General features: G+C 46.8%; 1 protein-coding gene across 5 annotated transcripts in view; it reads right to left on the bottom strand.

The window, feature by feature from the left end:
* TOPAZ1 (testis and ovary specific TOPAZ 1) overlaps positions 1-27,892 on the bottom strand; it is a 627,583-nt gene that overhangs the window by 471,316 nt on the left and 128,375 nt on the right. For 4 of the 5 annotated variants that reach the window (XM_063922327.1, XM_063922324.1, XM_063922326.1 and 1 more), the window contains exons 2-3: positions 14,720-16,367; positions 13,420-13,493 (exon numbers count right to left, since the gene is read on the bottom strand). In XM_063922327.1, the coding sequence (XP_063778397.1) occupies positions 13,420-13,493; positions 14,720-16,287 (1,642 nt within the window). In that variant the 5' untranslated portion in view covers positions 16,288-16,367. The remainder of the gene's footprint in view (positions 1-13,419; positions 13,494-14,719; positions 16,368-27,892) is intronic. The other variant, XM_063922325.1, reaches the window with a different exon arrangement.

Below are 27,892 nucleotides of genomic sequence, written 5' to 3'. Positions count from 1 at the left end.
TTATGCGCCTAAATTTATGTGCCCCCCCTCTCTTTTTTTACCCTAGAAGTCTGGAACTGCAGGGGAGAGCCTGGGGAGCGTCCTTCCAGCGGAGCTGTGAAGAGAAAATGGCGCTGGTGTGCTGAGGAAGATAGCCCCGCCCCTTTCTCGGCGGACTTCTCCCGCTTTTTTAGATGCTTTATGGCGGGGGATTATGCACATATACAGTTTAATAGCTGTATTATGTGCTATTTAGCCATGTAAGGTACTCTAATTGCTGCCCAGGGCGCCCTCCCCCAGCGCCCTGCACCCATCAGTGACCGGAGTGTGTGGTGTGCTAAGGGAGCAATGGCGCACAGCTGCAGTGCTGTGCGCTACCTTAATGAAGACCGGAGTCTTCAGCCGTCGATTTTCAACTTCTCTTCGTTCTTCTGGCTCTGCGAGGGGGACGGCGGCGCGGCTCCGGGACCGGACAACCGAGGCTGGGCCTGTGTTCGATCCCTCTGGAGCTAATGGTGTCCAGTAGCCTTAGAAGCCCAAGCTAGCTGCAAGTAGGTAGGTTCGCTTCTCTCCCCTCAGTCCCACGAAGCAGTGAGTCTGTTGCCAGCAGATCTCACTGAAAATAAAAAACCTAACAAAGACTTTCTTTTCTAGGAAGCTCAGGAGAGCCCCTAGGGTGCATCCAGCTCTGGCCGGGCACAGATACTAAATGAGGTCTGGAGGAGGGGCATAGAGGGAGGAGCCAGTGCACACCAGATATAGTACCTAATCTTTCTTTTAAGAGTGCCCAGTCTCCTGCGGAGCCCGTCTATACCCCATGGTCCTTACGGAGTACCCAGCATCCACTAGGACGTCAGAGAAAATAAGATTTTACTTACCGATAAATCTATTTCTCGGAGTCCGTAGTGGATGCTGGGGTTCCTGAAAGGACCATGGGGAATAGCGGCTCCGCAGGAGACAGGGCACAAAAAGTAAAGCTTTTCCGATCAGGTGGTGTGCACTGGCTCCTCCCCCTATGACCCTCCTCCAGACTCCAGTTAGGTACTGTGCCCGGACGAGCGTACACAATAAGGGAGGATTTTGAATCCCGGGTAAGACTCATACCAGCCACACCAATCACACCGTACAACTTGTGATCTAAACCCAGTTAACAGTATGATAACAGCGGAGCCTCTGAAAGATGGCTTCCTTTAACAATAACCCGAATTAGTTAACAATAACTATGTACAACTTATGCAGATAATCCGCACTTGGGATGGGCGCCCAGCATCCACTACGGACTCCGAGAAATAGATTTATCGGTAAGTAAAATCTTATTTTCTCTATCGTCCTAGTGGATGCTGGGGTTCCTGAAAGGACCATGGGGATTATACCAAAGCTCCCAAACGGGCGGGAGAGTGCGGATGACTCTGCAGCACCGAATGAGAGAACTCCAGGTCCTCCTTAGCCAGAGTATCAAATTTGTAAAATTTTACAAACGTGTTCTCCCCTGACCACGTAGCTGCTCGGCAAAGTTGTAATGCCGAGACCCCTCGGGCAGCCGCCCAAGATGAGCCCACCTTCCTTGTGGAGTGGGCCTTTACAGATTTAGGCTGTGGCAAGCCTGCCACAGAATGTGCAAGTTGGATTGTGCTACAGATCCAACGAGCAATCGTCTGCTTAGACGCAGGAGCACCCATCTTGTTGGGTGCATACAATATAAACAACGAGTCAGATTTTCTGACTCCAGCTGTCCTTGCAATATATATTTTTAATGCTCTGACAACGTCCAGTAACTTGGAGTCCTCCAAGTCACTTGTAGCCGCAGGCACTACAATAGGCTGGTTCAGATGAAATGCTGACACCACCTTAGGGAGAAAATGCGGACGAGTTCGCAGTTCTGCCCTGTCCGAATGGAAAATCAGATATGGGCTTTTGTAAGATAAAGCTGCCAATTCTGACACTCTCCTGGCAGAAGCCAGGGCTAGAAGCATGGTCACTTTCCATGTGAGATATTTCAAATCCACCTTTTTTAGTGGTTCAAACCAATGAGATTTTAGGAAGTCCAAAACCACATTTAGATCCCACGGTGCCACTGGAGGCACCACAGGAGGCTGTATATGCAGCACTCCCTTAACAAAGGTCTGGACTTCAGGGACTGAAGCCAATTCTTTTTGAAAGAAAATCGACAGGGCCGAAATTTGAACCTTAATAGATCCCAATTTGAGACCCATTGACAATCCTGATTGCAGGAAATGTAGGAATCGACCCAGTTGAAATTCCTCCGTCGGAGCACTCCGATCTTCGCACCACGCAACATATTTTCGCCAAATTCGGTGATAATGTTGCACGGTTACTTCCTTCCTTGCTTTAATCAAAGTAGGAATGACTTCTTCCGGCATGCCTCTTTCCTTTAGGATCCGGCGTTCAACCGCCATGCCGTCAAACGCAGCCGCGGTAAGTCTTGAAACAGACAGGGACCCTGCTGAAGCAAGTCCCTCCTTAGAGGTAGAGGCCACGGATCTTCCGTGATCATCTCTTGAAGTTCCGGGTACCAAGTCCTCCTTGGCCAATCCGGAACCACTAGTATCGTTCTTACGCCTCTTTGCCGTATAATTCTCAATACTTTTGGTATGAGAGGCAGAGGAGGAAACACATACACCGACTGGTACACCCAAGGCGTTACCAGCGCGTCCACAGCTATTGCCTGCGGATCTCTTGACCTGGCGCAATACCTGTCCAGTTTTTTGTTGAGGCGAGACGCCATCATGTCCACCATTGGTCTTTCCCAACGGGTTACCAGCATGTGGAAGACTTCTGGATGAAGTCCCCACTCTCCCGGGTGAAGATCGTGTCTGCTGAGGAAGTCTGCTTCCCAGTTGTCCACTCCCGGGATGAACACTGCTGACAGTGCTATCACATGATTCTCTGCCCAGCGAAGAATCCTTGCAGCTTCTGCCATTGCCCTCCTGCTTCTTGTGCCGCCCTGTCTGTTCACATGGGCGACTGCCGTGATGTTGTCCGACTGGATCAATACCGGTTTTCCCTGAAGCAGAGGTTCTGCCTGGTTTAGAGCATTGTATATTGCTCTTAGTTCCAGAATGTTTATGTGAAGAGACGTTTCCAGGCTCGTCCATACTCCCTGGAAGTTTCTTCCTTGTGTGACTGCTCCCCAGCCTCTCAGGCTGGCGTCCGTGGTCACCAGGATCCAATCCTGTATGCCGAATCTGCGGCCCTCCAATAGATGAGCACTCTGCAACCACCACAGAAGAGACACCCTTGTCCTTGGAGACAGGGTTATCCGTAGGTGCATCTGAAGATGCGACCCTGACCATTTGTCCAACAGATCCCTTTGGAAAATTCTTGCGTGGAATCTGCCGAATGGAATCGCTTCGTAAGAAGCCACCATTTTTCCCAGGACTCTTGTGCATTGATGTACAGACACCTTTCCTGGTTTTAGGAGGTTCCTGACAAGCTCGGATAACTCCTTGGCTTTTTCCTCCGGGAGAAAAACCTTTTTCTGAACCGTGTCCAGAATCATCCCTAGGAACAGCAGACGAGTTGTCGGCATTAACTGGGATTTTGGAATATTCAGAATCCACCCGTGCTGTTTTATCACTTCTTGAGACAGTGCTAATCCCATCTCTAGCTGTTCTCTGGACCTCGCCCTTATTAGGAGATCGTCCAAGTATGGGATAATTAATACGCCTTTTCTTCGAAGAAGAATCATCATCTCGGCCATTACCTTTGTAAAGATCCGAGGTGCCGTGGACAATCCGAACGGCAGCGTCTGAAACTGATAGTGACAGTTTTGTACAACGAACCTGAGGTACCCCTGGTGTGAGGGGTAAATTGGAACGTGGAGATACGCATCCTTGATGTCCAAGGATACCATAAAGTTCCCCTCTTCCAGGTTCGCTATCACTGCTCTGAGTGACTCCATTTTGAACTTGAACTTCTTTATGTACAGGTTCAAGGACTTCAGATTTAGAATAGGCCTTACCGAGCCATCCGGCTTCGGTACCACAAAAAGAGTGGAATAATACCCCTTCCCTTGTTGCAGAAGAGGTACCTTGACTATCACCTGCTGAGAGTACAGCTTGTGAATGGCTTCCAACACCGTCTCCCTTTCGGAGGGGGACGTTGGTAAAGCAGACCTCAGGAAACGGCGAGGTGGATCTGTCTCTAATTCCAACCTGTATCCCTGAGATATTATCTGCAGGATCCAGGGATCTACTTGCGAGTGAGCCCACTGCGCGCTGTAATTTTTGAGACGACCGCCCACCGTCCCCGAGTCCGCTTGAGAAGCCCCAGCGTCATGCTGAGGCTTTTGTAGAAGCCGGGGAGGGCTTCTGATCCTGGGAAGGAGCTGCGTGTTGCTGTCTCTTCCCTCGACCTTTGCCTCGTGGCAAATATGAATAGCCCTTTGCTCTCTTATTTTTAAAGGAACGAAAGGGCTGCGGTTGAAAAGTCGGTGCCTTTTTCTGTTGGGGAGTGACTTGAGGTAGAAAAGTGGATTTCCCGGCTGTAGCCGTGGCCACCAAATCTGATAGACCGACTCCAAATAACTCCTCCCCCTTATACGGCAAAACTTCCATATGCCGTTTTGAATCCGCATCGCCTGTCCACTGTCGCGTCCATAAAGCTCTTCTGGCCGAAATGGACATAGCACTTACCCGTGATGCCAGTGTGCATATATCCCTCTGTGCATCACGCATATAAAGAAATGCATCCTTTATTTGTTCTAACGACAGTAGAATATTGTCCCTGTCCAGGGTATCAATATTTTCAATCAGGGATTCTGACCAAACTACCCCCGCACTGCCCATCCAGGCAGTTGCTACAGCTGGTCGTAGTATAACACCTGCATGTGTGTATATACTTTTTTGGATATTTTCCATCCTCCTATCTGATGGATCTTTAAGTGCGGCCGTCTCAGGAGAGGGTAACGCCACTTGTTTAGATAAGCGTGTTAGCGCCTTGTCCACCCTAGGAGGTGTTTCCCAGCGCTCCCTAACCTCTGGCGGGAAAGGGTATAATGCCAATAATTTCTTTGAAATTATCAGCTTTTTATCAGGGGCAACCCACGCTTCATTACACACGTCATTTAGTTCTTCTGATTCAGGAAAAACTATAGGTAGTTTTTTCATACCCCACATAATACCCTGTTTAGTGGTACCTGTAGTATCAGCTAAATGTAACGCCTCCTTCATTGCCAAAATCATATAACGTGTGGCCCTACTGGAAAATACGGTTGATTCGTCACCGTCACCACTGGAGTCATCGCCTGTGTCTGGGTCTGTGTCGACCGACTGAGGCAAAGGGCGTTTCACAGCCCCTGACGGTGTTTGAGTCGCCTGGACAGGCACTAATTGATTGTCCGGCCGTCTCATGTCGTCAAACGACTGCTTTAGCGTGTTGACACTATCCCGTAGTTCCATAAATAAAGGCATCCATTCTGGTGTCGACCCCCTAGGAGGTGACATCCCCATATTTGGCAATTGCTCCGCCTCCACACCAATATCGTCCTCATACATGTCGACACACACGTACCGACACACAGCAGACACACAGGGAATGCTCCTAATGAAGACAGGACCCACTAGCCCTTTGGGGAGACAGAGGGAGAGTTTGCCAGCACACACCAAAAGCGCTATATATATATCAGGGATAGCCTTATAATAAGTGCTCCCCTATAGCTGCTTTGTTATATAAAAATATCGCCATAAATTTGCCCCCCCTCTCTGTTTTACCCTGTTTCTGTAGTGCAGTGCAGGGGAGAGACCTGGGAGCCGTCCTGACCAGCGGAGCTGTGAGAGGAAATGGCGCCGTGTGCTGAGGAGATAGGCCCCGCCCCTTTTCCGGCGGGCTCGTCTCCCGCTATTTTGAGAAATCAGGCAGGGGTTAAATATCTCCATATAGCCTCTAGGGCTATATGTGAGGTATTTTTAGCCTTTATAGGTACTCATTTTGCCTCCCAGGGCGCCCCCCTCCCAGCGCCCTGCACCCTCAGTGACTGCCGTGTGAAGTGTGCTGAGAGGAAAATGGCGCACAGCTGCAGTGCTGTGCGCTACCTTTAGAAGACTGCAGGAGTCTTCAGCCGCCGATTCTGGACCTCTTCTGTCTTCAGCATCTGCAAGGGGGCCGGCGGCGCGGCTCCGGTGACCATCCAGGCTGTACCTGTGATCGTCCCTCTGGAGCTTGATGTCCAGTAGCCAAGAAGCCAATCCATCCTGCACGCAGGTGAGTTGACTCCTTCTCCCCTCAGTCCCTCGCTGCAGTGATCCTGTTGCCAGCAGGAATCACTGTAACATAAAAAACCTAGCTAAACTTTCTCTAAGCAGCTCTTTAGGAGAGCCACCTAGATTGCACCCTTCTCGGCCGGGCACAAAAATCTAACTGGAGTCTGGAGGAGGGTCATAGGGGGAGGAGCCAGTGCACACCACCTGATCGGAAAAGCTTTACTTTTTGTGCCCTGTCTCCTGCGGAGCCGCTATTCCCCATGGTCCTTTCAGGAACCCCAGCATCCACTAGGACGATAGAGAAAAGCCAATTTTTCGGGATATAGGTATGACAACATTAGCTGTGATCGCATTATCGCAGCTAATTGGATACGCCTTCTTTGTATATTTTCTTCTGAAGGAAAAATAAGAATTTACTTACCGATAATTCTATTTCTCATAGTCCGTAGTGGATGCTGGGAACTCCGTAAGGACCATGGGGAATAGCGGCTCCGCAGGAGACTGGGCACAAAAAGTAAAAGCTTTAGACTAGCTGGTGTGCACTGGCTCCTCCCCCTATGACCCTCCTCCAAGCCTCAGTTAAGATACTGTGCCCGGACGAGCGTACATAATAAGGAAGGATCTTGAATCCCGGGTAAGACTCATACCAGCCACACCAATCACACCGTACAACTCGTGATCTGAACCCAGTTAACAGTATGATAACCGTAGGAGCCTCTGAAAAGATGGCTTCCAACAATAAACAACCCGATTTGTTTGTAACAATAACTATATACAAGTATTGCAGACAATCCGCACTTGGGATGGGCGCCCAGCATCCACTACGGACTATGAGAAATAGAATTATCGGTAAGTAAATTCTTATTTTCTCTGACGTCCTAGTGGATGCTGGGAACTCCGTAAGGACCATGGGGATTATACCAAAGCTCCAAAACGGGCGGGAGAGTGCGGATGACTCTGCAGCACCGAATGAGAGAACTCCAGGTCCTCCTCAGCCAGGGTATCAAATTTGTAGAATTTAGCAAACGTGTTTGCCCCTGACCAAGTAGCTGCTCGGCAAAGTTGTAAAGCCGAGACCCCTCGGGCAGCCGCCCAAGATGAGCCCACCTTCCTTGTGGAAGGGGCTTTTACAGATTTTGGCTGTGGCAGGCCTGCCACAGAATGTGCAAGTTGAATTGTACTACAAATCCAACGAGCAATCGTCTGCTTAGAAGCAGGAGCACCCAGCTTGTTGGGTGCATACAGTATAAACAGCGAGTCAGATTTTCTGACTCCAGCCGTCCTGGAAACATATATTTTCAGGGCCCTGACTACGTCCAGCAACTTGGAGTCCTCCAAGTCCCTAGTAGCCACAGGTACCACAATAGGTTGATTCATGTGAAACGCTGAAACCACCTTAGGGAGAAATTGAGGACGAGTCCTCAATTCCGCCCTATCCGAATGAAATATCAGGTAAGGGCTTTTATAGGATAAAGCCGCCAATTCTGATACGCGCCTGGCTGAAGCCAGGGCCAACAGCATTACCACTTTCCATGTGAGATATTTCAAATCCACTGTGGCAAGTGGTTCAAACCAATGTGATTTTAGGAACCCTAAAACTACATTGAGATCCCAAGGTGCCACTGGAGGCACAAAAGGAGGCTGTATATGCAGTACCCCTTTGACAAACGTCTGAACTTCAGGCACTGAAGCCAGTTCTTTCTGGAAGAAAATCGACAGGGCCGAAATTTGAACCTTAATGGATCCTAATTTTAGGCCCATAGACAATCCTGCTTGCAGGAAATGTAGGAAACGACCCAGTTGAAATTCCTCCGTAGGGGCCTTCTTGGCCTCACACCACGCAACATATTTTCGCCAAATGCGATGATAATGTTTTGCAGTTACATCCTTCCTGGCCTTGATCAGGGTAGGGATGACATCATCTGGAATGCCTTTTTCCTTCAGGATCCGGCGTTCAACCGCCATGCCGTCAAACGCAGCCGCGGTAAGTCTTGGAACAGACAAGGTCCCTGCTGGAGCAGGTCCTTCCTTAGAGGTAGAGGCCACGGGTCCTCCGTGAGCATCTCTTGCAGCTCCGGGTACCAAGTTCTTCTTGGCCAATCCGGAGCCACGAGTATCGTTCTTACTCCTCTCCTTCTTATGATTCTCAGTACTTTTGGTATGAGAGGAAGAGGAGGGAACACATATACCGACTGGAACACCCACGGAGTTACCAGAGCGTCCACCGCTATTGCCTGAGGGTCCCTTGACCTGGCGCAATATCTGTCCAGTTTCTTGTTGAGACGGGACGCCATCATGTCCACCTTTGGTTTTTCCCAACGGTTTACAATCACTTGGAAGACTTCTGGATGAAGTCCCCACTCCCCCGGGTGGAGGTCGTGTCTGCTGAGGAAGTCTGCTTCCCAGTTGTCCACTCCCGGAATGAACACTGCTGACAGTGCTATCGCATGATTTTCCGCCCAGCGGAGAATCCTTGCAGCTTCTGCCATTGCCCTCCTGCTTCTTGTGCCGCCCTGTCTGTTTACGTGGGCGACAGCCGTGATGTTGTCCGACTGGATCAATACCGGTTGACCCTGAAGCAGAGGCCTTGCTTGACTTAGGGCATTGTAAATGGCCCTTAGCTCTAGGATATTTATGTGAAGAGACGTTTCCATGCTTGACCACAAGCCCTGGAAATTTCTTCCCTGTGTGACTGCTCCCCAGCCTCTCAGGCTGGCATCCGTGGTTACCAGCATCCAATCCTGAATGCCGAATCTGCGGCCCTCTAGAAGATGAGCCTTCTGTAACCACCACAGGAGAGATACCCTTGTCCTTGGAGATAGGGTTATCCGCTGATGCATCTGAAGATGCGATCCGGACCATTTGTCCAGCAGATCCCACTGAAAAGTTCTTGCATGGAATCTTCCGAATGGAATCGCTTCGTAAGAAGCCACCATTTTTCCCAGGACTCTCGTGCACTGATGCACTGACACTTGTCCTGGTCTTAGGAGGTTCCTGACTAGCTCGGATAACTCCCTGGCCTTCTCCTCCGGGAGAAACACCTTTTTCTGGACTGTGTCCAGAATCATCCCTAGGAACAGTAGACGTGTTGTTGGAATCAGCTGTGGTTTTGGGATATTTAGAATCCACCCGTGCTGACGTAGCACTACCTGAGATAGTGCTACTCCGACCTCTAACTGTTCCCTGGACCTTGCCCTTATCAGGAGATCGTCCAAGTAAGGGATAATTAATACGCCTTTTCTTCGAAGAAGAATCATCATTTCGGCCATTACCTTGGTAAAGACCCGTGGTGCCGTGGACAATCCAAACGGCAGCGTCTGAAACTGATAATGACAGTTTTGTATCACAAACCTGAGGTACCCTTGGTGAGAAGGGTAGATTGGGACATGGAGATAAGCATCCTTGATGTCTAGAGATACCATATAGTCCCCTTCTTCCAGGTTCGCTATCACTGCTCTGAGTGACTCCATCTTGAATTTGAACCTTTTTATGTAAGTGTTCAAAGATTTTAGATTTAAAATTGGTCTCACCGAGCCGTCCGGCTTCGGTACCACAAACAGCGTGGAATAATACCCCTTTCCCTGTTGTAGGAGGGGTACCTTGATTATCACCTGCTGGGAATACAGCTTGTGAATAGCTTCCAATACTGCCTCCCTGTCGGAGGGAGACGTTGGTAGAGCAGACTTCAGGAACCGGCGAGGGGGAGACGTCTCGAATTCCAATTTGTACCCCTGTGATACTACCTGCAGGATCCAGGGGTCCACTTGCGAGTGAGCCCACTGCGCGCTGAAATTCTTGAGACGGCCCCCCACCGTGCCCGAGTCTGCTTGCAGAGCCCCAGCGTCATGCTGAGGACTTGGCAGAAGTGGGGGAGGGCTTCTGCTCCTGGGAAGAGGCTGCATGGTGCAGTCTTTTTCCCCTTCCTCTGCCCCGGGGCAGGAACGAGCGGCCTTTTTCCCTCTTGCCCTTATAGGGACGAAAGGACTGGGTTTGAAAAGACGGTGTCTTTTTCTGCTGAGAGGTGACCTGGGGTAAAAAGGTGGTTTTTCCAGCCGTTGCTGTGGCCACCAGGTCCGATAGACCGACCCCAAATAACTCCTCCCCTTTATACGGCAATACTTCCATATGTCGTTTGGAATCCGCATCACCTGACCACTGTCGCGTCCATAACGTTCTTCTGGCAGAAATGGACATCGCACTTACTCTAGATGCCAGGGTGCAAATATCCCTCTGTGCATCTCGCATATATAGTAATGCATCCTTTAAATGCTCTATAGTTAATAATATACTGTCCCTATCCAGGGTATCAATATTTTCAGTCAGGGAATCCGACCAAGCCACTCTAGCGCTGCACATCCAGGCTGAGGCGATCGCTGGTCGCAGTATAACACCGGTATGTGTGTATATACCTTTTAAGATATTTTCCAGCCTTCTATCAGCTGGTTCCTTGAGAGCGGCCGTATCAGGAGACGGTAACGCCACTTGTTTTGATAAGCGTGTGAGCGCCTTATCTACCCTAGGGGGTGTTTCCCAACGTGCCCTAACCTCAGGCAGGAAAGGGTATAGTGCCAATAATTTATTAGAAATCAGCAGTTTTTTTATCGGGGGGAAACCCACGCTTTATCACACACCTCATTTAATTCATCTGACTCAGGAAAAACCACTGGTAGTTTTTTCACACCCCACATAATACCCTTTTTTGTGGTACTTGTAGTGTCAGAAATGTTCAATGCCTCCTTCATTGCCGTGATCATGTAACGTGTGGCCCTACTGGACATTACGTTTGTCTCGTCACCGTCGACACTGGATTCAGTATCCGTGTCAGGGTCTGTGTCGACCATCTGAGGTAACGGGCGTTTTAGCGCCCCTGACGGTGTCTGAGACGCCTGAACAGGCACTAATTGATTTGTCGGCTGTCTCATGTCGTCAACAGTTTTTTGCAAAGTGCTGACATTGTCACGTAATTCTTTAATTACTACCATCCAGTCAGGTGTCGACTCCCTAGGGGGTGACATCACTAACACAGGCAATTGCTCTGCTTCCACATCATTTTCCTCCTCATACATGTCGACACAATCGTACCGACACCCAGCACACACACAGGGAATGCTCTGATAGAGGACAGGACCCCACTAGCCCTTTGGGGAGACAGAGGGAGAGTTTGCCAGCACACACCAGAGCGCTATATATATATATACAGGGATAACCTTATATAAGTGTTACTCCCTGTTATAGCTGCTGTATTTATGTATTAGCTGCCAATAGTGCCCCCCTCTCTGTTTTACCCTGTTTCTGTAGTGCAGGACTGCAGGGGAGAGTCAGGGAGCCGTCCTTCCAGCGGAGCTGTGAAAGAAAATGGCGCTTGTGTGCTGAGAAAGGCTCCGCCCCCTTCACGGCGGCCTTTTCTCCCGCTTTTTTCAGGAAACTGGCAGGGGATAAATGCATCCATATAGCCCAGGAGCTATATGTGATGCATTTTTTTTAGCCATATAAGGTTTTTATATCGTTTTTATTGCGTCTCAGGGCGCTCCCCCCCCCCAGCGCCCTGCACCCTCAGTGACCGGAGTGTGAAGTGTGCTGAGAGCAATGGCGCACAGCTGCAGTGCTGTGCGCTACCTTATTTGAAGACAGGAACGTCTTCTGCCGCCGCTTTCTCCGGACCTCTTCGCTCTTCTGGCTCTGTAAGGGGGCCGGCGGCGCGGCTCCGGGACCCATCCAGGCTGAACCTGTGATCGTCCCTCTGGAGCTAATGTCCAGTAGCCAAGAAGCCCAATCCACTCTGCAGTCAGGTGAGTTCGCTTCTTCTCCCCTTAGTCCCACGATGCAGTGAGCCTGTTGCCAGCAGGACTCACTGAAAATAAAAAACCTATTTAAACTTTTACTTCTAAGCAGCTCAGGAGAGCCACCTAGCTTGCACCCTTCTCGTTCGGGCACAAAAATCTAACTGAGGCTTGGAGGAGGGTCATAGGGGGAGGAGCCAGTGCACACCAGCTAGTCTAAAGCTTTTACTTTTTGTGCCCAGTCTCCTGCGGAGCCGCTATTCCCCATGGTCCTTACGGAGTTCCCAGCATCCACTAGGACGTCAGAGAAATAAACACAAACCATTTTTATGAAAATTATTTTATTACTCGCCTATCAGGGAGATAAGGGACACAGGTAAAATAGGCATGAATTTATGGTAAATAGGATAAAACAATAATGTTCATTTATATAAGGGCTGTTATGCCCCTATTTTTGGAACATTAACAATAGTAAGACGGCAACCTCAGAAGAAAGAGGAGTATTTTTTATACACAGTTCTTATTTCTTAATCTATCTTTAGTGCTTTGGTCTCGATTGAATAGTGGGTAGCACCTCAACAACTATTTTTTAGGAATTTACCATTGGAAACCAATATAGATGTTTATTGTAAGTAAGGACCTTAATAATCTGATTATATACTGATGTGGGATCTTTCTTGTTAGTGTTTAGGCTTGATTATTTCTGAATGCGTTGTGATTGTCTTTGGGGAACTGTTAAGACTTCACGCTCCTTTTCTGTTTCTTGCTCCTGCACATCTTTTTCTTGTGTTTTGATGGTTTCCTTAGGATTACGGGGCACTCTATAAAAAAAGAGAGCAGATGATGTTCCATGGGGTGACATCTGAGCAGTATCTGATAATTACCCTAATATTTGTTTCAAAGGATTCCACCTCGAAAGAACTGTACGCCGAGTATTCATTCACTTCTGGTCTTATTCTTTTCCTCCATCTGAAGAAATTTGCAGTGGCAAAGTCTATTTTGTCCCTGAGGAATTTATTCTTCTTCCTAGCAAAGATATTCTATTCAGAAACTTCCAAAAATTTCTTGTCCTTATCAAAACATGTTCGTCTCATTCCTACTCCTAATTTTTTTGCCAAGCGTTTAAATTTCCTTATCGACTTGCTCCAGGATAAGTAGATTGTGTTTTATCAGAATGCTTACCAGTTTCTGTGAGCATTTATTGAGATAGGTCTCCCCTTAATTTTTTAGATTAGTTGCTAGGTCAAAAGAGGGAAAGAGTTTAGGTCTTCGACCTGGAGCTATTTTTGTTTTGTATAGTTTTCAAGTGTTAGGTCCCTGTTGACCATAATTTTTTTTTGTAGAGTAAATTATAAAAATAAAACAAATTAAGTATGGATTATTTCTTAGACAAATATTAAATGTATTACTTAGGTAGAAATTGATAACGCATATCTTACCAGTATTAAAATCATTTGATTCGTCTATGTAACTATCAAAAGAATGTTCAATCCTTTGGGTATGAGCTTTACTGCTAAAAGAAAAGCAAAAAAACAATAAAACAGACAAAAACAAAAGGATTAATTATACACACAAGATATTACTTTAAAATGCTTAGAAAAGTACATTTTTTTAATCCAATCCAAAAGTTTTTCATTTACCCTTTCTGCTGCATTACACTGCAAGTACAAGCTAAATACGGGTTGCAAATAACACACTTTAGAAATACTATAATCTGACTATATCCGAATTAGATATCCGACTATAATCCGAATTAGAAACTAGTCAGTGCACTCTTGCCATTATTTAGACTGGGTAAACAAGCCGAGTGAGGATATTATATTGGATTTATATTATTGATTTTCTATGTTATTATTATAGCATACAGGGAAAGCTACAGCATGTTAGCATTGGAATATCCTTTAAATATACTGTACTCTGTTTTGTAACAGCAATAGTTAAATAGAATAAGTGCAATTATGAAGTTTTCATATTGTCACTTTTCAAAATCAGTTCGAATTACAAAAGAAAACTGGTAGCTACAAGGAAAATGTTCTAGAAGTACATTTATCTGCCAACAAATTCAGAAAAAAACAAAACAAGAACACAGGATCAAGACATTGCAAATTAAGACACAAACTTAACTGTGAACCACAAACTTCCTTCCATCATAAAGACAGCTTCAAAACGTAAAAGATTTAAAAAAGTATACTAGTATTAACGTTAACATTTATGCAAGATAAACTGCAATTGATTCAGTTGTTGTGCGTGCCCCATGCTAGGCGTCTATACTAATGGGCGTCTACCGGAGCTACTCAATTGTTGCTCTGATCAGACGCCCACTAGCCGTGGCAAACACTTTTTCTAGCAGCCACGAGAGGGGAAAAAAAAAAAAGTGTAAAAAGTCCGTGGTTTAGGCACTCCAATATGGAATTTAGATGGGTTTGTGCAGCTAAACCCTGGGCTGTCAGGTGCGTTAAATACTAATGGGGATCGCACCGGAGCAACATTTGAATAGTTTTGATAGACGCCAATTCATATTGACGCCCAGCAGGGAGCACGTGCACAAATTGAATCACCTCCTATGCGTTTGTTCCTATTGCAACCCCTGAAACATATTTGTCAGAGGATTCTCTTAAGCTTAGTAACCTGGTGAGAAAAAGGCAGCCTGCAGTGATGTCACTGCTGTGTGTACAATTATGGGGAAGGATGGTGAAACATAACCCAACATGCCCCCCTACAAAGAGAAAGTCGCAATACCTTTTAATATCTGGAGATGGCTTTTCCTTTGGAATAAACTGCTTCATCTTTGGCTTTGAAATAGAGGTATAAATTTTGGAATTAGAAAAATGTATCTCTTCCTCACTGGAAAAGTCAAAGAGATCTGGATCATCCGGAATGACATCCAGAACCAAAATGTCCTCAAGATAAGAAATAGTAGGAGTGCGGTTTATTATAGGACTTTCTCCAGTTACGCCTTTGCCAATATCAAATGAATCACTCAATTTTAGTATAGTACCAGACTTTTCTGGGGATTTGGAAACTGGATGGTTTTTATCAGCTTTTTGTGGGTCACTGGATAGGGTTGGTGGACTAGTATTTTGTATATCATCAGATTCAAAATCTATGCTAGTAGCTAGATTTTCCTCCATGCTTTTAGCTTCAGATGGTAAGGGTACAGAAGCAACTCGTCCGTCATCCGCTTCGTCAGTGGTTATTTCTGTCTCAGTGCAATGAGATTCATCCAATATGGAAACACTTGTGTTAATAGAATGTGGACTATTTTCTGAGCATAACTTGGTCTCTTTATCTAGCACTTCACTGTTAATGTCTTCTGTTCTTCCCTGCATGCTTTCCTCACTAATACTTTCAAATAAATGAGGCATGTAACTTGAGTAAATCTCAAGCGAACGCTCAGCTTTAATTCCCAATATTTCTGTACTATCAGCTGCTACTTTCCGTGCGAAATCCCAAACACAGGTTCTGGCACAAGAACACTTCCATATGCTCTTCCCACTAAATGGAACGATTCGTTGGCAGGACACATGTTCTTTTTCTACCGTTTGTGAGGAATTCGAATAACCAGCATTGCTGGGAGACATTGCCCACTTATTAATAGAGTCTCTGTCACTAATTTCCTCTTCTGACAAAATCGGTGACTGGTCGCGCCAGTTGTTCCAAGAAATGCAAGAATATGTGCCTTCAGTAGTTTTCTGGACAGAAACTTCATTAATTTCCTCTGAATTTACATGTGTTATAGTATTATTATTTGTCTCTTCAAGCAAATCATCATTGTGTAAATATGACAATTTGACATTATCTGGCTGTTCCACCCTAAATTCAGTTCCTTCATTTCTCACTTTCATAGTAGTACTATCGGAACCTGTGCTATGACTATCACCCCTTTCAATGTGCATGTTTACTTTTTGTGCTTTCTTTTTACATTTCTGTTTTACTGTTATCAACCTACGAATTAGCCGTGGTTTCTTCCCAATTGAAGTCGATTCAAAAACGTCATTGTTTTCTGCCTTATCTAAAGCAGATAGGCAAGCATTGTTAGATGTTACAATGTTATCGGAGGAGACTTTATTTTGCGTACTGAGATCCTTGACAGCAGACATGCTTTTGACTGCTAATGTTTTTGTGTCTGTGCAAGGTTGTTTATGGAGGCTTTTGCAGTTTTCAAGCCTCACAATTGGGTTTGGTAGGCCTCGAGCATAGGCGTTACATGTATTTGTGGAACATTTATTGACACTAATTTCCGATATTGTACAATCTTTAGATTTTTCTTCATCATTCAGCTTGCGGGAAGGGTCAAGTATTTGCATTGGGGATGTAGCATTTTTTTCTGCAGAGTATGGGACTTCTTGTTTTAATAAGCGCAAAGCAGGAGCACTTCTGGTCTTTCCTTTAAAAGAAAACACAAAAAACATAAAATTAAGTCACATGCAGAAAGATTCATGTAGTTTTAGACTGCATAACATCATCCAGATGCAATTTGTCTCAATTTAAATTATTATACAAGACTAGTCACCCTCCCGTCAAAATATCTAAACAGTAATGCCAGTGCTGGCGACTGTGCACGGCCGAACAGAGCAACACTTGATTTGCTCCGTCAGGCGCCATCTACTGGCCCCTGGCATACAAAACACTTCAATTCCCATTCAGAGATGAGGAGCAGCGTTAGCCTTTTATTATATAGAGGTGTATTAAATTCTAGTCGGAACTGCCGTCTAGTTGGAAAGACGGCAGTTTCCGACTTTTTTAGGTCGAATCATGATTCGACCTATTCAATGAGGATGTCGTTTTTCGGACTTGACGGAGAACACGTGGAACTTCAGATTAGCCGCGGACCCACGTGTTTTGTCAGATTTGCAGCCAAATCAGACCGGTTTTAGTCCCGTTTTCGACAATGTCAATCCGACTTTAAAAAAAAAAAAAAGAGTCAGATTGACATTGTCGTAAACTGCCTAAACCTGTTGGATTTGGCCTCAAACTGAATACTGAACTATCTGATCCTTTCCGTCGGAAAGGATCCGACTTCAATTGAATTAGACCCCATAGGATTTAACAGAACATGACAATCATATGTTAGAAGAATTAACATCTTTTGGGGGGGAACTCAATTGTTTTATCGCACCTGTATCCTGTCAGGAGCTATTTAACTATTTGTGCCATGAGCACCCATCACTTATTGTGGCTGTTGTGTCTAAAATGCAAGGGAAAAGACACGTAAAGTAGCCAAACTTTTGTAAAGTACTGGGTGTGTTGCCGTTAAGTCAGCGTTTGGATGGACATCTACTCGCCAGCTCAAAATGGTTGCCGAGCTAAAATGGTGGGAAATTCGGGCAGTCCAAAAACAATTGAATTCCCCTTTCAGAAAGTGTCTTCATTAACTGCAATACATTGATGAAGGTTTAAAATTTTACTTATGAGAGTTATTTACAATGGCTTTTTATGATATTGGCCTTAACAACAAACATCACAACTTCTGACAGTGGAAAGGAACCATTGCTCAATACGGATAGTTGACCTTTAGAGGATTATTAAGGCACAGGGCAAGATTTAATATATTTTTACATTGTCACATCCCATATAATAAAAGGCTAACGCTACTCCTCACTTCTGTAGGGAATTTTCAAGTATTATGTGTGCCAGCATCATTAGATGGTGCAGACGGATCAATTCAACTGTTGCTTCGCTCGTCCGTACACAGCCACCAGTGCTGACATTACGATTATGTTACTTTGTCATTTTGACGGGCTGGTAACCAGTCTTATACTGTATGATAGGTCTGAGGAGCATTCACTCATTTATTAAAAGCTAATTTATATAGCATATAAAAGCATACCAGCATATTCTATGCACTTTAGGAAGAGAGATCTACAGTGAACTTTTACCACTTAACTGACTTTTTCCCTTCAAAACCACTTCTTTTTTTTTACTTTTTTTTTTAGTTAATATACAGTGCCTTGCTAAAGTATTTACCCCCTTGGCTTTTTACCTATTTTGTTACATTACAACCTGTAATTTAATTCTTTTTTTTTATCTGAATTTTATGTGATGGATCTGTACAAAATAGTCTAAGTTGGTAAAGTGAAATGAGAAAAATGTATATAAAAAAAGAATTTTTATAAATAAAAATTTGAAAATTGGCATGGGCATATGTATTTACCCCCTTTGCTATGAAGCCTTCAAAAGTTCTGGTGCAACCAATTACCTTCATTAGTGAAATTAAGTTCACCTGTGTGCAATCTAAGTGTCACATGATCTGTCAGTATAAACGCACCTTTTTTTAAAGGCCCCAGAGGCTGCAACACCACCAAGCAAGAGGCATCACACCATGAAGACCAAGGAGCTCTCCAAACAAGTCAGGGACAAAGTTCTTGAGAAATACAAGTCAAAGATGGGTTATAAAAAAAAAAATAAGAATTTACTTACCGATAATTCTATTTCTCATAGTCCGTAGTGGATGCTGGGGACTCCGTAAGGACCATGGGGAATAGCGGCTCAGCAGGAGACTGGGCACATCTAAAGAAAGCTTTAGGACTAACTGGTGTGCACTGGCTCCTCCCCCTATGACCCTCCTCCAAGCCTCAGTTAGGATACTGTGCCCGGACGAGCGTACACAATAAGGAAGGATTTTGAATCCCGGGTAAGACTCATACCAGCCACACCAATCACACCGCATAACTTGTGATCTGAACCCAGTTAACAGTATGATAACAGAGGAGCCTCTGAAAAGATGGCTCCCAACAATAATAACCCAATTTTTGTAACAATAACTATGTACAAGTATTGCAGACAATCCGCACTTGGGATGGGCGCCCAGCATCCACTACGGACTATGAGAAATAGAATTATCGGTAATTAAATTCTTATTTTCTCTAACGTCCTAAGTGGATGCTGGGGACTCCGTAAGGACCATGGGGATTATACCAAAGCTCCCAAACGGGCGGGAGAGTGCGGATGACTCTGCAGCACCGAATGAGAGAACTCCAGGTCCTCCTCAGCCAGGGTATCAAATTTGTAGAATTTAGCAAACGTGTTTGCCCCTGACCAAGTAGCTGCTCGGCAAAGTTGTAAAGCCGAGACCCCTCGGGCAGCCGCCCAAGATGAGCCCACTTTCCTTGTGGAACGGGCTTTTACAGATTTTAGCTGTGGCAGGCCTGCCACAGAATGTGCAAGCTGAATTGTACTACAAATCCAACGAGCAATAGTCTGCTTAGAAGCAGGAGCACCCAGCTTGTTGGGTGCATACAGGATAAACAGCGAGTCAGATTTCCTGACTCCAGCCGTCCTGGAAATATTTTCAGGGCCCTAACAACATCCAGCAACTTGGATTCCTCCAAGTCCCTAGTAGCCGCAGGCACCACAATAGGTTGGTTCAGGTGAAAACGCTGGAACCACCTTAGGGAGAAACTGAGGACGAGTCCTCAATTCCGCCCTGTCCGAATGGAAAATCAGATAAGGGCTTTTACAGGATAAAGCCGCCAATTCTGACACGCGCCTGGCCCAGGCCAGGGCCAACAGCATGACCACTTTCCATGTGAGATATTTTAACTTCACAGATTTAAGTGGTTCAAACCAATGTGACTTTTGGAACCCAAACTACATTGAGATCCCAAATTGCCACTGGAGGCACAAAAGGAGGCTGTATATGCAGTACCCCTTTTACAAACGTCTAAACTTCAGGGACTGAAGCTAGTTCTTTTTTGGAAGAAAATTGACAGGGCCGAAATCTGAACCTTAATGGACCCCAATTTCAGGCCCATAGACACTCCTGTTTGCAGGAAATGTAGGAATCGACCCAGTTGAATTTCCTCCGTCGGGCCTTACTGGCCTCGCACTACGCAACATATTTTCGCCAATTGCGGTGATAATGTTTTTGCGGTTACATCCTTCCTGGCTTTAGATCAGGATATGGATGACTTCATCCAGAATGCCTTTTTTCCTTCAGGATCCGGTGTTCAACCGGCATGCCGTCAAACGCAGCCGCGGTAAGTCTTGGAACAGACAGGGTCCTTGCTGGAGCAGGTCCCTTCTTAGAGGTAGAGGCCACGGATCCTCCGTGAGCATCTCTTGAAGTTCCGGTTACCAAGTCCTTCTTGGCCAATCCGGAGCCACGAATATAGTGCTTTCTCCTCTCCATCTTATCAATCTCAGTACCTTGGGTATGAGAGGCAGAGGAGGGAACACATACACTGACTGGTACACCCACGGTGTTACCAGAGCGTCTACAACTATTGCCTGAGGGTCTCTTGACCTGGCGCAATACCTGTCGAGTTTTTTAATCATGTGGACGACTTCTGGGTGAAGTCCCCACTCTCCCGGGTGGAGGTCGTGCTGAGGAAGTCTGCTTCCCAGTTGTCCACTCCCGGAATGAATACTGTTGACAGTGCTATCACATGATTTTCCGCCCAGCAAAGAATCCCTGCAGCTTCTGCCATTGCCCTCCTGCTTCTTGTGCCACCCTGTCTGTTTACGTGGGTGACTGCCATGATGTTGTCCGACTGGATCAACACCGGCTGACCTTGAAGCAGAGGTCTTGCTAAGCTTAGAGCATTGTAAATGGCCCTTAGCTTCAGGATATTTATGTGAAGTGATGTATCCAGGCTTGACCCTAAGCCCTGGATATTCCTTCCCTGTGTGACTGCTCCCCAGCCTCGCAGGCTGGCATCCGTGGTCACCAGGACCCAGTCCTGAATGCCGAATCTGCGGCCCTCTAGAAGATGAGCACTCTGCAACCACCACAGGATGGATACCCTTGTCCTTGGTAACAGGGTTATCCGCTGATGCATCTGAAAATGCGACCCGGACCATTTGTCCAGTAGGTTCCACTGGAAAGTTCTTGCGTGGAATCTAACGAATGGGATTGCTTCGTAGGAAGCCACCATTTTTACCCAGAACCCTTGTGCTTTGATGCACTGAGACTTGGTTCGGTTTTAGGAGGTTCCTGACTAGCTCGGATAACTCCCTGGCTTTCTCTTCCGGGAGAAACACCTTTTTTCTGGACTGTGTCCAGGAACATCCCTAGGAAACAGAAGACAAGTCGTCGGAACCAGCTGCGATTTTGGAATATTGAGAATCCAATCGTGCTGCCGCAACACTACCTGAGATAGTGCTACACCGACTTCCAACTGTTCCCTGGATCTTACCCTTATCAGGGAATCGTCCAAGTAAGGGATAACTAAAATTCCCTTCCTTCGAAGGGATATCATTTCGGCCATTACCTTGGTAAAGACCCGGGGTGCCGTGGACCATCCCTACGGCAGCGTCTGAACTGATAGTGACAGTTCTGTACCATAACCTGAGGTACCCTTGGTGAGAAGGGTAAATTTTGACATGAAGGTAAGCATCCTTGATGTTCCGAGACATCATGTAGTCCCCTTCTTCCAGGTTCGCAATCACTGCTCTGAGTGACTCAATCTTGAATTTGAACCTCTGTATGTAAGTGTTCAAAGATTTTAGATTTAGATTTAGAATCGGTCTCACCGAGCCGTCTGGCTTCGGTACCACAATAGTGTGGAATAATACCCCGTTCCCTGTTGCAGGAGGGGTACCTTGATTATCACTTGCTGGGAATACAGCTTGTGAATGGCTTCCAAAACTGCCTCCCTGTCAGAGGGAGACGTCGGTAAAGCCGACTTTTGGAAACGGCGAGGGGGAGACGTCTCGAATTCCAATATGTACCCTTGAGATATTACCTGAAGGATCCAGGGGTCTACTTGCGAGTGAGCCCACTGCGCACTGAAATTCATTGAGAACGGGCCCCCACCGTGCCTGAGCTTGTAAGGCCCTAGCGTCATACTGAGGGCTTGGCAGAGGCGGGAAAGAGTTTCTGTTCCTGGGAACTGGCTAATCTCTTCAGCCTTTTTCCTCTCCCTCTGTCACGAGCAGAAAAGAGGAACCTTTTGTCCGCTTGCCAACAAAGGACTGCGCCTGATAATATGGCGTCTTATTTTGAGAGGCGACCTGGGGTACAAACGTGGATTTCCCAGTTGTTGCCGTGGCCACCAGGTCTAAAAGACCGACCCCAAATGTCCCTTTTCAAAGGCAATACTTCCAAATGCCGTTTGGAATCCGCATCACCTGACCATTTTACTGGTAGAATTGGACAACGCACTTATACTTGATGCCAGTCGGCAAATATTCCGCTGTGCATCATGCATATATAGAAATGCATCTTTTAAATGCTCTATAGGCAATAATATACTATCCTTATCTAGGATATCAATATTTCCAGTCAGGGAATCCGACCATGCCAACCCAGCACTGCACCTCCAGGCTGAGGCGATTGCTGGTCGCAGTATAACACCAGTATGTGTGTGAATACATTTTTGGATACCCTCCTGCTTTCTATCAGCAGGATCCTTAAGGGCGGCCATCTCATGAGAGGGTAGAGCCCTTGTTCTTACAAGCGTGTGAGCGCCTTATCCCCCCTGGGGGGTGTTTCCCAACGCACCCTAACCTCTGGCGGGAAAGGGTATACACCAATACTTTTTAAGAAATTATCAATTGTTATCGGGGGGAAACCCACGCATCATCACACACCTCATTTTATTTCTCAGATTCAGGAAAACTACAGGTAGTTTTTCCCTCACCGAACATAATACCCCTTTTTGGTGGTACTCGTATTATCAGAAATGTATAAAACATTTTCCATTGTCTCAATCATGTAACGTGTGGCCCTACTGGAAATCACGGTTGTCTCTTCACCGTCGACACAGGAGTCAGTATCCGTGTCGGCGTCTGTATCTGCCATCTGAGGTAACGGGCGCTTTAGAGCCCCTGACGGCCTATGAGACGTCTGGACAGGCACAAGCTGAGTAGCCGGCTGTCTCATGTCAACCACTGTTTTTTTTTTTTTTTATACAGAGCTGACACTGTCACGTAATTTTCAACAGTACATCCACTCAGGTGTCGACCCCCTAGGTGGTGACATCACTGTTACAGACACTCTGCTCCGTCTCCACATCATTTTTCTCCTCATACATGTCGACACAAACGTACCGACACACAGCACACACTGAGAGAGGACAGGACCCCACTAGCCCTTTGGGGAGACAGAGGGAGAGTATGCCAGCACACACCAGAGCGCTATATATATATACAGGGATAACCTTATATAAGTGTTTTTCCCCTTATAGCTGCTGTATGTTTTAATACTGCGCCTAATTAGTGCCCCCCTCTCTTTTTTTAACCCTTTCTGTAGTGTAGTGACTGCAGGGAAGAGCCAAGGAGCTTCCCTCCAACTGAGCTGTGAGGGAAAATGGCGCCAGTGTGCTTTCGGCGGCCTTATCTCCCGTTTTTCTGTATATTCTGGCAGGGGTTAAATGCATCCATATAGCCCAGGAGCTATATGTGATGTATTTTTTGCCATGTAAGGTATTGTTTTATTGCGTCTCAGGGCGCCCCCCCCAGCGCCCTGCACCCTCAGTGACCGGAGTATGAAGTGTGCTGAGAGCAATGGCGCACAGCTGCAGTGCTGTGCGCTACCTTATTGAAGACAGGAACGTCTTCTGCCGCCGATTTTTCCGGACCTCTTCGCTCTTCTGGCTCTGTAAGGGGGGCGGCGGCGCGGCTCCGGGACCCATCCAGGCTGGGCCTGTGATCGTCCCTCTGGAGCTAATGTCCAGTAGCCAAGAAGCCCAATCCACTCTGCACGCAGGTGAGTTCGCTTCTTCTCCCCTTAGTCCCTCGATGCAGTGAGCCTGTTGCCAGCAGGTCTCACTGAAAATAACAAACCTAAACTAAAACTTTCACTAAGAAGCTCAGGAGAGCCCCTAGTGTGCACCCTTCTCGTCGGGCACAGAAATCTAACTGAGGCTTGGAGGAGGGTCATAGGGGGAGGAGCCAGTGCACACCAGTTAGTCCTAAAGCTTTCTTTAGATGTGCCCAGTCTCCTGCGGAGCCGCTATTCCCCATGGTCCTTACGGAGTCCCCAGCATGCACTTAGGACGTTAGAGAAATATCCAAATCTTTGATGATCCCCCAGAGCACCATCAAATCCATCATCTTCAAATGGAAAGAACATGGAACCACAATAAACCTGCCAAGAGAGGGCCAGCCACCAAAACTCACAGACCGGGCAAGGAAGGCATTATTATAAAATTTTATTTATAGGGCGCTACAAGTGTTTCGCAGCGCCGTACAAAGGACAGTACAGATAGACAAAACTTAGCATTACAGTAAACAAAAATAGAGTACAGGTAACAAAGAGCACCACAATTCTCAAAACATAATACAGCTTAGATGTAAGTAGCGAGGGAGCAATCATTGGACTACTTGGGGCTGGCAGCCATAGATAGAGATGAGCCTTTACCAGCAGGAGAAAAAGCGGGTAAAGTTGGTCGCTGAGTAGGAGAGAGCTGCGAGTGAAATGTGCTGAGAATAGGGCTTTGACAACAAGAGGAAAGAGGGCCACGCTCTGAAGAGCTAACAATCTAGTGGGGAGGGGTGACACGCAGATGACATGAGGTGCGAGCAAGCGGGAGGAAGCCTGATGGCAGTATGTAAGCAAAGCAGAGATGTTCAAGGCATGGGGCAAGGGGATTGAGGAGCAGCCTAAGGACTAGGTTATGCATTGGAATGGTACGCTTTGATGAATAGGTGGGTTTTCAGTGCCCGTTTGAAGCTTTGCAAGGTCGGGGAGAGTCTAATGGAGCGGGGGTAGCGCGTTCCACTGTAGGGGGTAGCACGAGCAAAATATTGAACTCGTGCATGGGAAGCAGTGACCAGGGCAGAGGAGAGGCGACGGTCATTGGCCGGCCGTAATGGGCGGGAGGGAGTATGAAGGGAGAAGAGGTTGGAAATGTAGGGAGCAATGTAATTAGAGTTGGCCTTGTATGTAAGGGTGAGGAGTTTGAAGAGGATTCTGTAGGGGAATGGGAGCCAGTGTAGATTTTGCCTAAGGGGAGTGGCAGATGTGGAGCGGCGAGAGAGGAAGATGAATCTAGCTGCGGAGTTGAGGACAGATTGGAGGGGAGTGAGATGGGAGCAAGTGAGGCCAGTGAGGAGAACATTGCAGTAGCCGAGACGTGAGATGACCAGTGAGTGGATAAGTTTAGTTGCACTCTGGGAGAGAAATGGCCTGATGCAAGCAATGTTGCATAGCTGGAACAGACAGGATTGCGCCAGAGCTTGAATGTGGGGTGCAAAGAAGAGGGAGGAGTCAAGAGTGACACCCAGGCAGCGGAGTTGAGGAACGCGGGAGATGATTGTGTTGTCAGTGATAGATATATTTGTAGGGGGTGTTGCTCTGGCTGAGGGAAAGATAATGAGTTCAGTTTTGTCCATGTTGAGCTTCAGAGAGTGCTCAGACATCCAGAAGGTGATGGCAGAGAGGCGGCTGGAGACCTGAGAGAGGACAGAGGGGGATAGATCAGGAGATGAGAGGTAGAGTTGTGTGTCATCAGCATAGAGGTGGTATTGAAGGCCAAAGGAGTTAATAAGCGCACCCAGGGAACAGGTGTACAGGGAGAACAGAAGGGGGCCAAGGACAGAACACTGAGGGACACCAAAAGGAAGGATGGAAGGGTGTGAGGTGGTGCCAGAGGCAGACACAGAGAAGGAGCGGTTAGTGAGGTAAGAGGTAAACCAGTCAAGGATGGTGCTAGAGAGGCCAACGTTTTGGAGTGTGCAGAGGAGGAGAGGATGATCCACGGTGTCAAAGGCAGCAGAGGGGTCCAGAAGGATAAGCAGAGAGAAGTGGCCCTTGGATTTGGCCGAGAGCAGGTGATTGGTGACTTTCACCAGGGCAGTCCCGGTGGAGTGGGCGAAAGCCAGATTGTAGCGAATCAAGGATGGAGTTGTCAGAGAGGTAGCTTGTGAGACGGCTGTTGAGAGGCAGCACAGAGACGAAAGGTAACCCTGAAGGAGCTGCAGAGTTCCACAGCAGAGACTGGTGTATCTGTGCATGTGACCACAATAAGCCATACACTCCATAGAGCTGAGCTTTATGGAAGAGTGGCCAGAAAAAAGCCATTACTTAGTGTTAAAAATAAGAAGACACATTTTGAGTTTGCCAAAAGGCATGTGGACGACTCCCCAAATGTATGGAGGAAGGTGCTCTGGTCAGATGAGACTAAAAAGGAGATTTATGGAATTAACACACAATTGTATAACATGACTAAAAGGAATAAGGAGATTTATGGTAAGACTTACCATGGTTAAATCTTTCTGCGAGGTACACTGGGTTCCACAGGGAATACATCAGGGTGTAGAGATGGATCTTGATTCAGAGGCACCAAACAGGCTAAAACTGTAGACTGTCCCAGAATGCATTGCGTGGCCTCCTCTATAACCCCGCCTCCAGGCACTGTGAGCTCAGTTTTGTTAACCAGTCCAGTGCAGAAGCAGGTAAAAGAGAAGGCAGTTGTTAGTCACATAGAACCACGTTCTCCCGTCAGGAGAAGGGACTAGCAGCTAATGCCATACAAACCCAAAAGAAGCTAAGTGCGTCAGGGTGGGCGCCCTGTGGAATTCAGTGTACCTCGCAGAAAGAGATTTAACCATGGTAAGTCTACCATAAATCTCCTTTTCTGCAGCGGGGTACACTGTGTTCCACAGGGAATACATCGGGGATGTCATACAGCAGTTACTCAAGGTAGAGGACGCACCTTAGCAGGTATGAGAACCCGGTGTCCAAAGGAAGCATCCTGGGAGGCGGAAGTATCAAAGGCATAGAACTAAATAAATGTGTTCACTGAGGACCATATAGCCGCCTTGCACAACTGTTCAACGGACACGTCACGACGGTTCACCCAAGAGGGTCCAACAGACCGAGTAGAATGGGCTTTAATAGCATCAGGAGCTGAGAGTCCAGCCTGCGCATGAGCTTGTGCAACCATTCTAATCCATCTGGCCAAGGATTGCGTATTCGCAGGCCAGCCACGTTTGTGGAAACCAAACAGTACAAAGAGGGTATCTGACCTACTGATAGAGGCATTCCTCTCCACATATATACTGAAAGCCCGTACCACATCCAAAAACCGATCTTTGGAGGACAATTCAGAAGAGATTAAGGCTGGAACCACAATCTCTTGATTAAGGTGAAAAGATGAAATCCACCGCAGGTAAATAACCAGGGCGCGTTCTAAGAACTGCTCAGTCACAATGAAATATCAAAAAGGGTGGACGACAGGACAAAGCGCCTAAGTCTGACACCCTTCTAGCAGAGGCAATAGCCAGCAGAAACAGGACCTTGGCTGTGAGCTATTTAAAGTCCACTGACTCAAGAGGTTCAAATGGAGACTCGTGCAGGGCATTCAGGACAACAGACAAATCCCATGGAGCCACAGGAGGGACATAGGGAGGCTGAATCTGCAGTACGCTCTGAGTGAATGCATGAACGTCAGGTAGACGAAATTTTTCTCTGAAACCACACCATCAAGGCAGATATGTGAACCTTGAGGGAGGCCAGACAAAGTCCTAAATCCAGGCCTTGTTGCGAAAAAGCCAGAAGTCTGGAAGTACTAAACTTGGAAGCATCGTAATTCTTAGCAGCACACCAGGTGAAGTAAGAATTCCAGACCCTATAATAAATCCGTGCAGAAGCCGGTTTGCGGCCCTTTAACATAGTTTGGATAACCGCCTCGGAGAATCCTTTGGCCCTCAGGAGTGGAGTTTTAAGAGACACGCCGTCAAACCCAGGCTGGCCAGGACCGAGTAGACACAAGGCCCCTGAACGAGGAGGGCTGGGCATTGAGGAAGTAGAAGAAAATGCTCTATTGATAGACCCTGCAGGTCTGAGAACCAATGCCGTCGCGGCCACGCTGGAGTGACTAGAAGTAGTATTCCTCTTTCTTGCTTGAACTTTCGTAGTACCCTGGGCAGAAGTGACACTGGAGGGAACACGTAGGGCAGCCGAAAGTTCCATGGAATTGCCAGGGCGTCCAAGAAACCGTGCTTGAGGATCCCTTGTTCTTGAGC

Source organism: Pseudophryne corroboree, chromosome 5, assembly GCF_028390025.1.
Source record: "Pseudophryne corroboree isolate aPseCor3 chromosome 5, aPseCor3.hap2, whole genome shotgun sequence".
In the NCBI taxonomy this organism is placed as follows: domain Eukaryota; kingdom Metazoa; phylum Chordata; class Amphibia; order Anura; family Myobatrachidae; genus Pseudophryne; species Pseudophryne corroboree.
Note: the sequence above shows the minus strand (reverse complement) of the source record. Positions and strands in the feature narration are given on the sequence as shown.